Here is a 16,034-nt window from a genome sequence, read left to right as displayed (position 1 = left end):
AGGACTCAATGACTCTTAACACAGAGACTTGTTTAAACAAAAGCCTGACTCAACACAACTCTCGTGCAAAATTCACGATGGAGTGCTAGTGTTCCGTGTGTGCCTCTTCTGTTTCTGTGAAAGCGTTTTATAATATGTATTTTAACACGCATTGTACATTAACTTAACACTTTCCATTTCTCTTGTTAATAAAAAAAAGCTGTTTTGTTATTGTTGTATATACTTTGTGAGGGTGACGTTCTCCTCTGACTCCCCCCTCCCCAACATGTTGTGCAGTCGGCGCCAGTCTAACATCCAACTACGCACAGCTTGTTGACGTTTTTAATGTTTGTCAATGTTTATTTCCACGGCAGCCTGATGTTGCCCTCCCTCCCTCTAAAAACGAAGCGAGGGGTGCGCTGCAGCCTCAAGGCCCCGTCAAAACATCCCGCGTACCGAGGAACAATCGTCTATTCCACATTCGCGCTTGTCTGTGAAGTGGGCGTCGCCCGGGGGGCGTCCTCGCTCTGCTATTGGTCAAAGACGGCTCCTTCTCCCCTCCGTTTCCGGTTTCTATTCATACGCACGCCCAGTCACTGAATATTGATAATAATGATCAAGATGGCTACTACGAATGCCTCCTTGCGGTAGCTAACCAACAATTTAATGGAAACATCCCAAACTACCATTTCTTACAATTCGTATCGCCTGTAAGCCGATCGGGGAGGTGCGAGCGAGACTGCTATGTGGATTAATACGGCCGAGGAGCGATAAAAGTCATTGTGTTTCCCGCAGCACACAGTCTGAAGAAGCTAGCTAGCCCAGCCACTAGCTAGCTGTAGTTGTCGACCATCTCCAGTTTAAGCTCCTCCAGCCCGTAGCAGTTAAGTGGAGTGTCGCCCTCCTGTTCGTGGTTCCGGACGGAGAGCGCACCGGCTCCGTACGGCAGCACCAGATGGCAGAGCCGAGGAAAGTACCGTTCGTCACCATCTCGTCCTTCAACACCTCGCCAACTTCCGAGTCCAAGAAGCGTCGTCGAGAAGATGAAAGCGAAATCACTTTTGGGAAAGATGGAGGTGGTGGAAGTGCAGCCGTCGGGTCAGGAGGTTGCGGAGGTCTGTTTGGCAACGTGAAAAGCGGCGAAGTGGAGTCGTCGGAGAAGAAACCGACGGTTCGCCTCAACCTCTCTCTGCCTGAGCCGAATGAACGAGGATCTGCCGAGTTCAACTATAGCGAACTGTTGCAGTCCACTCTTAATCAGGTTAGTGAGCGTTTATAAGATAGACCCCAACAGGAGGGGCCTAATCTGGCGTCACCTCTGGAGTGTCCAGTCGTAATATGTAGCGTCTGTGGAAGAGAAAAGTCCCGTTCCGGTTTCCGCCGTTGTCACGCTTGAACGTGTTATTGAAATACCCCCAATCGGTGTGCCGACGAGTTATTTTGTTTTATATACGTTGATTTACTTGAAGGTCTGTATCAACAGATTAATAGAGGAGATACGGAGAATTGCTGTGAGGTTATTCATTAGATGTTTCTGAACAATTCTGATCACTTGTCAGGGTTTGGACATGCAATTTATGTTTAAACCCTGAGAAGAAACTGTCAGAGACTGATTCGAGTGGAGGTTATTAATGTCTTTTCAAGAGGATTCAAGCAATTTTAAGGGCTCCCTATTCTTTTTCTTATTCCTTTGCCACTTTCCTTGACTTCTCTAGGGAAAACCAACACCCTCAGCTGTCCCTAAAGGTCTAACACCTTCACTGGACCCCAGTGACCCCTTTGCTGATGATGAAAGGGAGAGACGTGAGGTGGAAGAACTTGCCAAGAAATTTGAGAGCAAATATGTAAGCTTCACACTCTGTTTGGAAATATTTCCTGCACATTTAGAAAAAAAGATCAGTGTTTGTGAGCGAAATTCACCTTGTCTGATTATATGTATGTAAAAGGCCTTTAATCCACTTGTTTTCCATATGATCACAGGGCGGTGTTTCAAAGAAGAAGAAAAAAGACAGAATGCAGGATCTAATTGACATTGGCTATGGCTACGATGAGACTGACCCCTTCATAGATAATTCAGAAGCTGTGAGTTACCTTTTGGCCAAGGCATATTTACCCCCTTTTGATCATTGGTGCATATTTTATCACCATGGTTACCATTGTCAGTGAAGTAATTTCACATGAATTAGTCCTGGGCCTATATTAAGGTTTTTTTTTTTTTGCCTGATCCCTAGTCTTGTTTGTCCTTACCTATTTGTTTGTACAGCACTTGTTAGTTTTCACAACCCTCTGATATCTCACATTTGGTTGGAAGAAAAGTAATTTCCAGGGATCAAGGAGAGCATTGACTTATATTTTATACTAGCCCTAAGTGCAGTTCCCGTTATCGCAGCTAAGCTGTTTATTCACTTTGACACATTTTACACATTTGTTTACACATTTGTTGGATTACACATTTGTTGGATGAATCAAACATAGCAGTCGGACAGATGCTAGGTGGATTTCTTTTTTTGATTAAATCGTTTGTAAAATAAAGTGTTGTGGCAGACATTTTTGAAATGAAAATAAGTAGAGTTGTGCTTACACTCTCATTCTCCTCTCAGTATGATGAACTGGTTCCAGCCTCTCTCACCACAAAACACGGAGGCTTCTATATCAACACAGGCACGCTGCAGTTCAGAGCTGCCTCTGATTCAGAAGGAGAGGAGGCCAGCATGGAAAATAATCACCTCAAGGTGGGTTCCTTTTGCTTTATACCTGAATGCACACTCAATGAGGAAAACAGATATCTGCATATAATGTAAATAATGCAAGTGTAATAGGCATTTTAAGTGTTCTGTTATTAACAAATTTCAGACCAAATAAAAACACTGTCATCTTGTGTGTAGAAAATGAATGATGGTGAGGAGCGAGTGATAAAGAAGCGCCGAAAAAAGCAAGATGGTAGCAACTTGGAGGATAAGAAACCTAAGAAGAACAGAGTGCCAAAACAGGGGTACCTAAATTTTACTTAAGTGTTACAAGTTAGTCTTACTGCCTCATATTACTGCAGTGGGTGTAATTCTGCTGCTGATCATGCAAATATTAGCTTTCAATCTCTAAACAGCATCCTCTTGTGTCCTGACAGAGTTTCAGCTCTGAACGCCCACCGGCCAGAGAAGAAGAAGAGAAAAAAGCTGATGAAGGATTCCCTCCACTTGGCCAACATGCTGCGTCGCTTCACCAAGGAGAAGGAAGAGATGCGCAAGAAGAACCCTGTCATGGTCGGTCTGCCACGGCCAAACGCCAAAGTGCCCAGCACTAACAATGCTCTTCTCAATACTCACTCCAAGACGACAGGCAGCACTGACTTCAACATGTCTGACCTGACTGCTGATCCTGCCATGATCTCACTGCTAGGGTCAGCCAACAACAATGACATGTTGCAGGACATGATGGGTGACCTGGACTTTGGGATGCTTGACTCTCCTCAACCCTCCAGTCCAGCTCAGGGAGAGAACGGCTCTGTAGGAATGGGACATAAAGCAGGTGGGGGAGGGAGAATGTCACAGGGGAGTATCCTGTCCCCTCCACCACTGCCTAGTGGACTCCCTGCCCCACTAACCAAACGCATTGAGGACCTACGAACGGTAAGGGCCTCACAACCCTTAGGGGTTACACTTTTTCCAGATACAGACTAGATCTGACTAAAGTACTCTTGATGTTTATGGTCTTATGTCCTTTCTAGTTAGGTAAATAATGTATGCCAGATCCTTGATAGTACATGTTGCGAATAAGGCAATTGCCCGGTTTCTTCAGGCTTGTCTGTTTTTCCCTCTCCTACTCCTGATTGCTGTGCTTTTCAAGATTCTGACATCTCCTTTCAAAAACGGGTGGGATTATTCGAGACATCTATTGCAGGGAGTTGTCGATGCATGAGAGTGATAAGTTGCTGTGGTAGCAGGAAACTTTTAATGCTTACCAGGGTCAAGTGGATGAAGTGAAAAGTGCCACCTCTTATCTGACAGGGTGAGATGGGGAGAAACAGAGAGGAGACATTGGTAATGGAAGTAAAGAAAGACTTATCCAGATGAGGTGTGCTGGAATGAATTGGGCGATGATGTGCTCTCAACCTTTACTAGTCAAACCTTATAGTTATGTAAATAAGATGCTGCGTTGAACAGTCCACCTCTGTTTAATGATTGTTCTCTGTGACAGGCATCCCGTCAATTTGATGAAGAGGGCAGGAAAAAGTTCTTTACTTTGGATATGAACAACATCCTACTGGAGTGAGTCTCATAGTCATTTTCTTTTCTTTTTTAAGACCAATATAAAATCACCGTCCTATGTAGGTCTTCATCTCTGTGTGTGCGCATGTGTGTGGGTGTGTGTGTGTGCGTGCGTGTGTGTGTGTGTGTGTGTGTATGTGTGTGTGTCAGTATTGAGTTGCAGGTCCAGGAACAGCCGACTGCTGTGCGCTCAGCAGTCTACTCTCATCTGGAGGCCTTTGTGCCCTGCAACAAAGAAGCACTGCTCAAACGTCTCAAAAAGCTCAGCCTCAACATACAGGTGGGTTGGTGTGTTACTCATTGTCTATTTACACAGGAGCAGCTTGCAAATTTCAGTGCTTGATATGTAAGACTCCCAGCTACAATCGACTTTCATCATTAAAGATTCCAGGATATTTTGCGTTCTCATAAACATTGTAAATTTCATAGTGGATGATAGTTGCACATTGCACGAAGGGGAGAGAGAAAAAGACAAATAGCATTTTGCATTTAGGTGCATTTAAATGTGATTCTATGAAATGTTCAACTTAGCAGTTAGAGACGGGCTTATACCTGGACAATCCTGGGCCTATAAACATTCTCTGAGAACTTGCAGGACGAGTGGGCTTGCTGGCGCTATGCCTTCATATGTCTTTATCTAGGCCTCTATGTGGGGTGTGTTAGTGGGGGTGTGCTTGCCTGTGACTACATCAGTGGTTCCTGATGCTGCTGATATCCCTCCCTGCATCCCAGGATGACCGTCTTCGTACTCCTCTACTGAAGCTGAAGCTGGCAGTGTGCAGTGTGATGCCAGAGCAGATTGCTAGATACAATATGGATTGTATCGCTAAGGTGGCAAAGTAAGAATCCTGAGGCCTTATCCATGCCATTTTCTAATTGTTAAGGTGTTCTTGATGAATTGTATTACATATATTTGTGTGCTCACAGGCAGCAGTCTGAGGAGGGAGAGAAAAACGGTTCAGAGGAGGAGGACGAGGAGAAACCAGGGAAGAGGGTAATGGGCCCCAGAAAGAAGTTTATCTGGGATGACAAACTCAGGTTTGTTCCTGTGTGTGTGTGTGTGTGTGTGTGTATGTGTTGTCAAAATAACAATCATCTATTTGTCTTCACTTGGGACTGTACTAATTATGTCTGTGTGTGTGTGTGTGTGTGTGTGTGTGTGTGTGTGTGTGTGTGTGTGTGTGTGTGTGTGTGTGTGATTTAAAAAAAAAAAATTTCCCCCCCCCAGGTCGTTGCTGTGTAACCTGGTGCGAGTGAAGCTTGGCTGCTATGAGTTAGAGGCCCAGAATTCACTTTCTCTAGAGGATTACCTCAAGGCCTTCATGGAGACTGAAGTTAAACCACTGTGGCCCAAGGGTTGGATGCAAGCCAGGTGAGACTGCATGCACACGTGTGCATTGTTATTTGTGCGTTTGCACGGTTCTGTCATCTTTTGTCAATGGTCAAAGGCATGATTATATGTCATACTATTATATTATAATCATTGAGGTATGGCATGTTTTGACTGCTGTGTGTAGTTTAGCTCTTTGATAGTGTTCTATGTACATGGTATTCTTCTTTTAAGTCAAAATACTACTTCATAACAAAAACAATCTGTTTTTAGTTGTATTGCAACTTTACTCATTAGCAGAGCAGACCAATGAAGACAGGCTGTAGCATGTTCAATGTGTACTATAAATTGTTGTATTTATAGCCTTTTTTCAGTATCTTTGCCTTGACTGCTTTCATACTTGCACAGTTCCATTTATTTTCTGTCACAGTATGATTCTGTTTATTTCTTTTCCTCAGGATGCTTTTCAAAGAGAGCATTATGGCTCATGGCCACCTCACAGGGAACACGTAAGTCACTGTGATATAACTAATCCCTCAATGACAGATTTAAGTCTATCCTGTTCTCAAACATGTCTCTATCTTATTTTATTTCCATTCCAGAGCAAAGAAAAAGATGGTCCCTACACCCAAGGCCAAGCCCAAAGTAAGACTTTGTCATCCATTTTCTTGCATTGTCACTCCAATTTATATCATGTTGTATGGTTTACTGGTTTTTGTGAAGTAGAAGAGCTTGGTTGTTTACAACTTCCTAATGATCCCATATCTTTGTATGTTCTGGAAACCCAGGAATCTGGTTGGATTCAGCGGTCCACGCCCTCAACAGGTGCCATTCCATCCCCCGTGGCCTCAGTTGTCAAGCTACCATCCCAGTCATCTTATGAGCCCATTTGTATTGATTCCCTTGATGAAGATTTGACAGATCCCTCTCTAGACTCCATCTCCCAGGCCCTGGCCATCCTCAGCAACGCAGCCAAAGGCCTGGCTCATGGAGACAGCCCCCCATCCCCAGACACTCCCAAGACATCCACCAACACCCCCTCCTCTCTTCACGCCTCACCACTCCTCCAGCAGCACAAGAAAAGCTCTGTTAGCACGCCAGGCTCCAACACACCTCACTACGTCTCTACCTCCTCTCCGTCGTCCAGCTCTCTGCCTAGGCCTTCCTCAGTCTCCTCCTCACCTCTGACCTCAGTGAGGGCGGAGGGTTTAGGGGGTATGAAGGGCATGATGCAGGCTCATAGACACTCAGTGCTGACACCTCAGAGACCAGCCATGGCAGGCATGGCTAAAACAATTACACCTGGTTCACCCAAACCCCGTCCACCCCCTACTGCCTCTCCCCTTGCTCCCCCAGGATCAAAGCCCGGGCTATCCACTCCCACCTCTGGCCTCCTCAAAAGCAGCAATAATGCTAAACCGAACAGCGGCGATGCACTTACCATCACATCCTCACAGTCTCGCTCACACACCCTCCTGTCATCTTCACACATGACCCCCAAAACCCCTCAGACACCCCGTTTGCCCCAGCCACCCCAGAGTAAATCCTCCCCTCTCTCATCCTCATCTCCTTCCCTTTCTCACTCGCTCCCTGTTCAGTCCCAGTCCCAGCAACAGTCCAACTTTATCACCCCTATGCAGGCCACGCTCACCAAGTCCACCCATAGCAGCACACCGCCCATCATCAAACTCACTCCCCGCAATCTGAATCCCACCACACCCACTGTAACCTCCGCCTCACCCTCCATCTCAACCCATCCCAGGTCTCAGGCAACCCCCTCTATACACCAGTACTCTTCCAAAAGCCCAGCAGGGTTCCGCCAGCCGTTCTCAGGTGCCCAGGGAGGAACAGCCAAGCCAGGTCAAGGCAGCTATACCGCAACAGCTAGTCAGAAGACCCCAAACAGCAGCAACACCACCAGCACCAGCCTTATTAACACCTCATCCATCACCAAACATTCAGGACCCAGTCCCTCCCCTTCAACCGCCTCGGCCAGCACGAGTCAGAGACAGAGGTCCAGCGGTGGGACTACTCAGGGGGCTAAGCCAATCGCATCTGTCTCTTCGTCCACTGTCTCTTCTCAGTTGCCACAGGTTTGTACTATTGGAGTTGATGCAATGCTTTCATTATACACTCACCAATACTGACTAAGTTTCAGAAAGTTATGGTATTAAAGGGTAACTAGGAATTTTCAACATCTCTATATGTGTTGTTGGGGTAACACTCCATTAGCCGTGTCTCTGAAACGACACTGAATTTGTGCAGTAAAGCATCTGTCAATGATATTGCTGGCAGACAATCACCATATTTATGTAGTATTTGCGAGCATTCACTACAACAGCTGTATAGCGTTGTTATTCACATTTTCTTATACAGTGTAGTCCATTGAAGGTATCAGCAAACCAGAAAGTTCTCACATTCATGGATTGTCCCCCAGACAGTTAACTGCAAAATTTCTGGGCCAATTCAGAGACACACAGAAGACTGCTCAGTATTATGGCTGCCAAAGGAGTGTTATCCCTACAACATACATATGGAGATAATGTTGAAAGTCGTGATTGTTTCCCTTTTGACATAGCCTGTACTTTTAGCCCTCCACATACATTGTTACTGTGGTTAACACACAGGCACATAATGTAATTTGCATTCAGAAGGTGTTTCTCAATATTTTCTCAGCTATTCTCCACTCTCGTTTCACAGGTCTCCACAGCAGGTGGCGGCGGTCTCCTTAGCACTCCCACTTCCCTCGCTTTGGGATTTGGGATGCTAGGGGGGCTGGTGCCTGTATCTCTGCCTTTTCAGTTCCCTTCGCTGCTAAATCTACCCCCACTGGGCACCACAGGCTCCGGCGCAGGAGCTAGTGGCTCCACAACCAGTAATAATGCATCGTTCTCAACCCTGACCCAGAGTGAGTGACATGCAAAACATGAATTTGGATGAAAGCCATATTAAATTAGAATCAGTGAAAATGATTGCATCACTTTAATGGGAAAATTACACTCACATTAATATAACAAAATTCCCCCGGCAACACACACACAAAAGAAAAATTGGTATTTAGTTGCTTTGGGCTTTTTGTTTGTAGTGAGTGGGATATCACAGCGAAGTAAAGCCAATTTAATTTGCTGTATCTTCACTGTGAACACAGTAGATACACCTATGTTTGTTAAAGTACCAGCTTATTGCTTTTGTTTTCATTGATGTTTAGGTACCTGTTTAGGCATTGTTTTTGTGTTGTATGTTGTTGAATCATTGTGTATCCATACTGTTGTGTCTGGATGTAAGCTTGTGATTTTTACTCCTCATTGTTTGACATTGTCCCATTTTCTTCTTTGCTTTGCTCCCCGATCCTCCTCGCTCTTTGTGTTGCTATTTCATAACGAAATTCTGCCTATACCTTTTCATTCGCTTCGCTGCCCATCGCTCAACTCGGCATGGTTCATACATCTTCCATCTTTTTCCCATTTCTCCTTCCCTTTTCTCCTCTAACTGTCCCTTACAACCCTGTCACCTTACCCCTTTCCTGGATGCCCTCACTGCCTTTATTGGATGCCACTCCCCTTTCTTCCCCTCTACTTGGTCCTTTTTCCTTTGTATTCGTCTTTCTTTCTTCCTTCCCTGTCCCCCTGTCCTGTCTCCTCAGATCTATATAAGAGTCTCCAGTCAGGGTCTCAGGTTGCTCTGCCTCCTCACTTGCAGCTCGCTTTCTCAGGTAAAGTCTGACACCCCCCCTCCCCCCCAACCGCTTTGTTCGTTCTCCTCCCCTGCTCTTTTTAATTGTGTCGTCTCTTGTCCTGTTCCTCCTCTCTGCTTGTCAACTGGTGGTTGCACGATGTCTTGTCCATCACTCCAATAGCTGTCGCGTCGTTGTAGTATCGTTCTTATTTTATGTCGATATTTCAAGATCTCTATTCTCTTTATCCAGATGTCAATCAAAGCCAGGGAGGAGATGGTAAGAGGAAGACTTTATGATGCAGCGTGATTTGATCGCCAAGCGGAGACTGTCCTGTGAAACGACAAGTTTGGACAAATCGAGGGTGGTTTTGATCAGCAGCTGGGCCGACCACTCATGAAATAGGTCTAAAGTGTTGCTGTAAAGACCACTGAGGCAGATTTGTAATTTGTGATATTGGGCTATACAAGTAAAATTGACTTGACTTGACTTGACTGCGACATACTCAAGATGCCGACGCGTAAATAGTAGCTCAACTATCATGGTCATCGCAGTTTTAAACATAATCGTTAAAAAAAAGAAAAGAAAAAAAAAAGACACTTTTTTAAAACTTTTTAATCCCGTTCTTAATAGAAATTCTTAATGAAAATGACAAAATGCATTTTGTCATTGTTTACAAGATAGACCTATATCACTGTGGATAGGGAGAAGATATGAATGAGGTGTGTGAATCTGGAATAATTTTTAAATGGTTCTGTTGGGTGAGTGTGTTCACATGTGAGTGACTTACTTTCTTTTATCAAAACAGAAAAAGGGTGTGTGTGTGTGTGTGTCCCTCCCTCCCTGATGTGTGGTCAGTGTGTCTATTTGGTGCTGTTTTTATAATAATGTAATTATTACTGAACCATGTATGAAATGTAAACTGAATTCAAAATGTTGAATTTGAGCTTTTTAGAATGAATGCTGTACATTTTTTCATTGTACTTGAATTCTTAATTTCTTTCCTGTATAGCACGGAAACAAACTTTCAATTAAATAAAATGCCTTATAAACATTTTAAGATGATTTTCACTTGTACCACATGGCCAAGGTATGAACATGTATACTGTGTAATGTGGATACATTGATAAGGTTGTACGTTATAGATGAGGCTGACTGGCTGCAGTGTTAACTGACGTGTATTGAAATGGTTGCTTAAGAGACTTCATGGGGGAGTATTCGGGGGGGGGTCCAAGTGTTCACAAGTGTACAAAGCCGCCCATATCAACAATAGTGAGATGTTAAAAGTTCCCTTTCAAATTCTTTAAAAGACTTTATTCAACAGTTCAAAGTCAGGTGATAACATGCAGGTTGAAAATACTGGTTTGAAAGCCAGAGAGGAGGCCTCAAAGTCGCTCTTCCTGCAACTCGAAAGCGAATGAATGAATGAACGAACATATACAGTGCAAGTTCCAGTGTTTCCTCCAAACAACAGAAGAAATCAGTTTTGATGCAGTATTGGGGTTCGTGGTAAAGCTGACACAGCTCAAGTACAACACAGTTTATTGGGCAGTGTAGTTTTAATCAAAATCTCGATTTGGCTGACTGACTTGGCCATATAAAAAAAAAACCTCAAATCAGCTACAGCTACGAAAATATTAAACCAAGGATGAGTAATATATGCTAGTACTTTCCTAAAAAGCCTTTATGACACCATATCCAATCACAAAAGTTCCAAATAGCACACAACCAAAAATCCTTACAAACAATACAAAAACATCTGGCCAAATATAAGCTTGTGAGATTTCAAACTGGCCGGGGCCTTTCAAGAGCATCTCCAGTTGGGTTCAGCTTCCCGGCACCGCCGCTGAAACGACGCCCCAGAGCAGCTACTTGACTAGAGGCCTCGTTTTGTCGTCGTCGCCACACTGGTGGGCTTTGTACTTTTTCACCTCAGCCATGTATTTCGACCAAGCATCACTCTTGCCCGGCTCAGTCTGCTAGGAACAAAGAGAGAAAGCGTCAGTTCATGTCAACAACGTACACCGAGGACGTGCGGTCATAGGACTTAACTTACTTCTGACTCCTTTTTCTGTTTCTTTGCAACCATGCCGGTCTTAAGGAACACGCCACCTCTGCGCTTCCCCACCTGAGGGGGGATACAAGACTGAAACCGTTATATGAGCCCTTGCAGGCAGACTGCCAATGATGGAGTCTACACCAAAGTGCAGAGGGTCTACATTTAGACTTCTGTCGGACCAGCAGCAGACCATCAAGAGAGAGGTATCCCCAAATTCCTATTCTTTTCTGATCTCTATATATATATTTTTTTCCTTGATAGAGGCCACCCTAGTCAAAAACGACACAATACTACGCATTCAAAAAAAAAAACGTGTGCAACTTCATTTTCCCATGCCTACCGTGTGTACACTGGGCCGCTATAGCTGCGAAGCGTTTGTAACTTAATTCTATAACTTCACAACTGAAGTGTCATTCAGAGAGAGAGAAAAAAAAAACTTCCGTCAAAACATTGCATGACCCCACTGAGTGTGATGAGGACTTAAGGCTAGCTCGTCTTACAACTATCAAACCCCTTACAAAGCTTGTCACGGGAGGGAGCTTCCTTTCCACTGCGGACTGTCCTTGCTCTGTGGTTCCTGCATCCCCACTCGCTCGCTTTTCCTTTTTCCTGCTCTCCTCTTCCATTTTCTTCTTGAACATTTCCATGAAGCTCCCGTCGTTGGCGAACGCGTTGCCCCCCGCCACTTTGCTCGCCCCGGGTGCCGGACTGGCAGGCGACTTGGGGCTATCGCTACTGGAGTCGCTGCCGCTTTGATGGGCTTTGCCGTGTGCACGTTTCGGATCCATGCTTGCGTTGCTTGCTTTGCATAAATGGTCCTGTAGTCCGCAACACTTAGCCGTAGTCGTTCCCGACCGATCGACTGTTTGTTATTTAGTTCCCCGGGCCGCCCGCACTTCGCAAGGTAGGCTAGACCCCACCCGTGCTCGAGCATAAAAAGCTTGACGACAGCTGGTTTAGATAGTCCGGCAAAAAAAAGAAAAGCAAAACAAAAAAAGGCAGCTTATTCTGTAATAAGTGGAGGGGGGGGGGGGATCCGTCGCCTCGTTAAGGAAACAAAAGCGCTAACGCTACCTTAGCTGCTAACGGCGCTAACCTACTGCAGTTGGCTAACGCTGTTGGGCTAAGGGGCGATTTAGCAGGTTGACTGGGAATTTCTACCCTGTAGCCGATCGAAACAACGGATCTCCGCCGGAACGCGTACGGACTATTGGTTTGACGCACGGCAATGTGCGAGAAGAAGCCGTCTCGGTGGTTTATCTCGCAGATTTTCACACTCTTTCCTCCCAAGTTGTTTCATGTCACTTTGCGTCGGCCATCTTCTTTTATTGACGTCACGTCAGCGCGTGTGCTGCCCCCTGCCGGGCCGCAAGCGCACACGCGAGAAAGAGGTCAGATTAACAAAGACACGTTCATTGTTGTGCTTGGGGAAATTTGCTGCCACGGTATATGCACATTAAAATACAAATATAACGCCGCACATATTTAAATACGCATATATTCACACATGTGGGCACATAACGTTCAGTGAGATGGGTACACACACACGAAGATTTCCAGCAGGGCATTTTTTGTTTGAGGCTGCTATGGCGGAGAACAAAAGTCCTGCCAAAGCAGGATTTCCCCCCTCAGACTATAGACCTGTACCTTTGACCTTAACTTTAATAAGCTTTGATAATAAGCTTTAATAAGCCTAACATTTTTTAAACATATTCCCACTATTCATGTCCTTAATGCCTTCCCTTAGTTTCTCCTCTTACTCTTACCTTGACCCCTTCAAGAAAGATATTTAAGCTTATATCACATTTAGGCACTTCTCACCAAGTCATAAATTCGTACATATACCGGTGATGATGTGGTATTTATGAGGTGTTTGTCTTCGGATACTCTCATATGGAGAGATGAGTCTCAATATTGCTGACAAAACTAATCTCTAATTGCTCCATGCTTTGGTGAACCAATCACTGTAGATCCTGGTTGTTGAACATGATGACAAGGATGGTGGCATATGTAGGGTATATATATCATATGTGTGTGTGTGTATGTATGTACATTACATATATATCAAATGTATGTATATATAGTGCCCTGTGATGGCCTGGCGGCCTGTCCAGGGTCTCCCCGCCTGCCGCCCTGTGACTGCTGGGATAGGCTCCAGCATCCCCGAGAGCAGGATAAGTGGTTTGGATAATGGAAGGGAAATGGAATCTTCTTCCTCCTCCTCTTTCAGCTGCTCCGGTTAGCGGTCGCTACAGCGGATCATCCGTTTCCATCTCTTCCTGTCCTCTGCATCTTCCTGTTACGCCAGCCACCACATCCATAAACCTCCTCTTTGGCCTTCCTCTTTTCCTCTTGCCTGGCACCTCCATATACAGTATCCTTCTCCCAATATACCCTGCATCTCTCCTCCACACATGTCCAAGCCCTCTCAATCTTGCCTCTCTTGCTTTGTCTCCAAACCGTCCAACCTGAGCTGTCCCTCTAATATACTCGTTCCTAATCCTGTCCTTCTTCGTCACTCCCAGTGAAAATCATAGCATCTTCAACTCTGCCACCTCCAGCTCCACCTCCTGTCTTTTCGTCGGTGCCACTGTCTCCAAACTATAAAGCATAGCTGGTCTCACTACCATCTTGTAACCTTCCCTTTAACTCTTGCTGGCACCCTTCTGTTGTAAATCACTCCTGACACTCTTCTCTACCCACTCCACCCTGCCTGTACTCTTTTCTTCACCTCTCTTCCGCACTCCCTGTTACTTTCAACAGCTGACCCCAAGTATTTGAACTCATCCAGCTTCGTCATCTCTACTCCTTGCATGATCACCATTTCGCTGTCCTCTCTCTCACTCACATATATATATATATATATGTGTGTGTATTCCATTTTGCTCCTACTGACTTTCCTTCCTCTTCTCTCCAGTGCATACCTCCACCTCTCCAGGCTCTCCTCAGCCTGCACCCTACTCTCATTACAGATCACAATGTCATCTGCAAACATCATAGTCCACGGAGACTCCTGCCTGATGTCGTCCCATCAACCTGTCCATCACCATTGCAAACAAGAAAGGGCTCAGAGCCAGTCCTTGACGTAATCCCACCTCCACCTTAAACCCATCTGTCATTCCAACCGCACACCTCACCACTGTCACACTTCCCTCATACATATCCTGCACCACTCCTACATACTTCTCTGCAACTCCTGACTTCCTCATACAATACCACACCTCCTCTCTCGGCACCCTGTCGTATGATTTCTCTAAATCCACAAAGACACAATGCAACTCCTTCTGGCCTTCTCTATACTTCCCATCAACGTTCTCAAAGCAGGGGCGTCCGGGTGGCGAAGCGGTCTATTCCGTTGCTTACCAACACGGGGATCGCCTATTCGAATCCCCGCGTCCCCGCAGACACAATTGGCCGTATGTGAGGGTGGGAAGCCGGATGTTGGGTCCTGGTCACTGCACCGGAAACTGAGACTATGTTTTTTTCCCTGCGGTCTTTTCTGTTTATGAAACAAGACCTAGGACATTCGTCCTTTTGTTGTTGTTTTTGTTTTGTTCTTAAGCCTCGGAGATACTGGGGAATGAAGGAGGTCAGCCTTAGGATGTATCGTTGCTCTCTTATCTGTCAAATGTCAAAAATCAATCTCAAAAAAGTGCCTTGCAAATGCATTCTGCTATGTCAAACATAGGCCTGTAGTTTTTCTTTTTTTTTCTTTTGGTAGTAAATGGCGCCAAACTCACAAGTACTCCCAAAGGGTTTAGGCCAGATGTCCTTCCTGACGCAACCCTCCCCATTTATGCGGGGCTGGGACCGGCCCCAAGAATGCATCGACTTGTCAAGTCAATTTTATTTGTATAGCCCAGTATCACAAATTATACATTTGCCTCAGTGGGCTTAACAGCAACACAACATCCTGTCCTTACACCCTCTCATCGGATAAGGAACAACCCCCCCCCCCAAAAAAAACCCCTTTAACAGGGAGAAAAAATAGGAAGAACCCTCAGGGAGAGCAACAGAGGAGGGATCTCTCTCCCAAGACGCACAACGTGCAATGGATGTTGCGTTTACACAATTTACACAACACAACATTGGAAGAGGATAAACATAAATATAATGGACTTATAAAATGTATGAAGAATGTGATGCACAGAAGAGTACGACTTGTGCATCCTCAGTGGCTGGGCTGGCATCTTGAATTCATGGAAGGCAATATTGTTACATACAGTAGACATTACACATCACTCAGTACCCGTTGCAGCCGTCCCACAGCAAGCAAACAAGGACAAGCCAGCTTTACATTTGCCCTTCATAGTTTCACATAACCATACACTGCAGCTCAGACTTGGGTCACATCTAAGTTGCATTTATTCTTTTTGCAATATCTTGAAAGCCTGGCTAATGAGTTGGACCTTTAAAGAACAGGTGAATAAGATTGCAACAGCAATATTGACAAGGGTGACAAAACCAAGGCCGTCCTCTTTCCAAACTATCCATCCATTACCCGAACCGCTTATCCTGCCCTCAGGGTTGCGGGGATGCTGGAGCCTATCCCAGTAGTCATTGGGGGGCAGGCGGGGGGAAACCCTGGACAGGCTGCCAGGCCATCACACAGAGCCAACACACACCCACCCACACACACACTCATACCTAGGGGCAATTTAGTATGGCCGATTCACCTGACCTACATGTCTTTGGACTGTGGGAGGGAACCGGAGCACCCGGTGGAAA

General features: G+C 45.3%; 2 protein-coding genes across 3 annotated transcripts; one reads left to right on the top strand and one right to left on the bottom strand.

Moving 5' to 3' along the window:
* Positions 1-240: 240 nt before the first annotated feature.
* LOC130120099 (ubinuclein-2-like) lies at positions 241-10,278 on the top strand. Its single transcript, XM_056288719.1, has 17 exons — positions 241-1,240; positions 1,695-1,823; positions 1,960-2,061; positions 2,580-2,711; positions 2,865-2,971; positions 3,104-3,605; positions 4,174-4,244; positions 4,395-4,524; positions 4,977-5,083; positions 5,172-5,282; positions 5,473-5,616; positions 6,033-6,083; positions 6,177-6,219; positions 6,363-7,667; positions 8,275-8,482; positions 9,218-9,286; positions 9,500-10,278. The coding sequence occupies exons 1-17, from the start codon at positions 935-937 to the stop codon at positions 9,544-9,546; spliced, it is 3,564 nt and encodes a 1,187-aa protein (XP_056144694.1). The 5' UTR covers positions 241-934; the 3' UTR covers positions 9,547-10,278.
* Positions 10,279-10,541: 263 nt separating this feature from the next.
* trir (telomerase RNA component interacting RNase) lies at positions 10,542-12,615 on the bottom strand. Of its 2 annotated transcripts, none has more exons than XM_056288731.1 (3): positions 11,825-12,615; positions 11,304-11,375; positions 10,542-11,226 (listed from the first exon to the last, which is right to left on the bottom strand). In XM_056288731.1, exons 1-3 carry the CDS (start codon positions 12,092-12,094, stop codon positions 11,116-11,118), a joined length of 453 nt encoding a protein of 150 aa, XP_056144706.1. In that variant the 5' UTR covers positions 12,095-12,615; the 3' UTR covers positions 10,542-11,115. The 2 variants fall into 2 exon arrangements, with proteins under 2 accessions (XP_056144706.1, XP_056144707.1); XM_056288732.1 differs by having other exon boundaries at positions 10,542-11,223.
* Positions 12,616-16,034: the final 3,419 nt, after the last annotated feature.

The sequence above is a fragment of the Lampris incognitus genome, chromosome 10, assembly GCF_029633865.1.
Source record: "Lampris incognitus isolate fLamInc1 chromosome 10, fLamInc1.hap2, whole genome shotgun sequence".
NCBI lineage: Eukaryota > Metazoa > Chordata > Actinopteri > Lampriformes > Lampridae > Lampris > Lampris incognitus.
The sequence above is the reverse complement of the archived record's forward strand: the minus strand, read 5'-3'. Positions and strand labels throughout refer to the sequence as shown.

What these genes read in the sequence shown, in the direction of transcription:
- LOC130120099 (XM_056288719.1), top strand. Translation starts at nt 935, where the DNA reads ATGGCAGAGCCGAGGAAAGTACCGTTCGTCACCATCTCGTCCTTCAAC. An exon ending in TGCAGTCCACTCTTAATCAG is followed by an intron (nt 1,241 to 1,694) that starts GTTAGTGAGCGT and finishes TGACTTCTCTAG; the next exon opens with GGAAAACCAACACCCTCAGC. An exon ending in TCTCTTCTCAGTTGCCACAG is followed by an intron (nt 7,668 to 8,274) that starts GTTTGTACTATT and finishes CTCGTTTCACAG; the next exon opens with GTCTCCACAGCAGGTGGCGG.
- trir (XM_056288731.1), bottom strand. Translation starts at nt 12,094, where the DNA reads ATGGATCCGAAACGTGCACACGGCAAAGCCCATCAAAGCGGCAGCGAC. An exon ending in TCCCTCCCGTGACAAGCTTT is followed by an intron (nt 11,376 to 11,824) that starts GTAAGGGGTTTG and finishes ATCCCCCCTCAG; the next exon opens with GTGGGGAAGCGCAGAGGTGG. An exon ending in AACAGAAAAAGGAGTCAGAA is followed by an intron (nt 11,227 to 11,303) that starts GTAAGTTAAGTC and finishes CTTTGTTCCTAG; the next exon opens with CAGACTGAGCCGGGCAAGAG.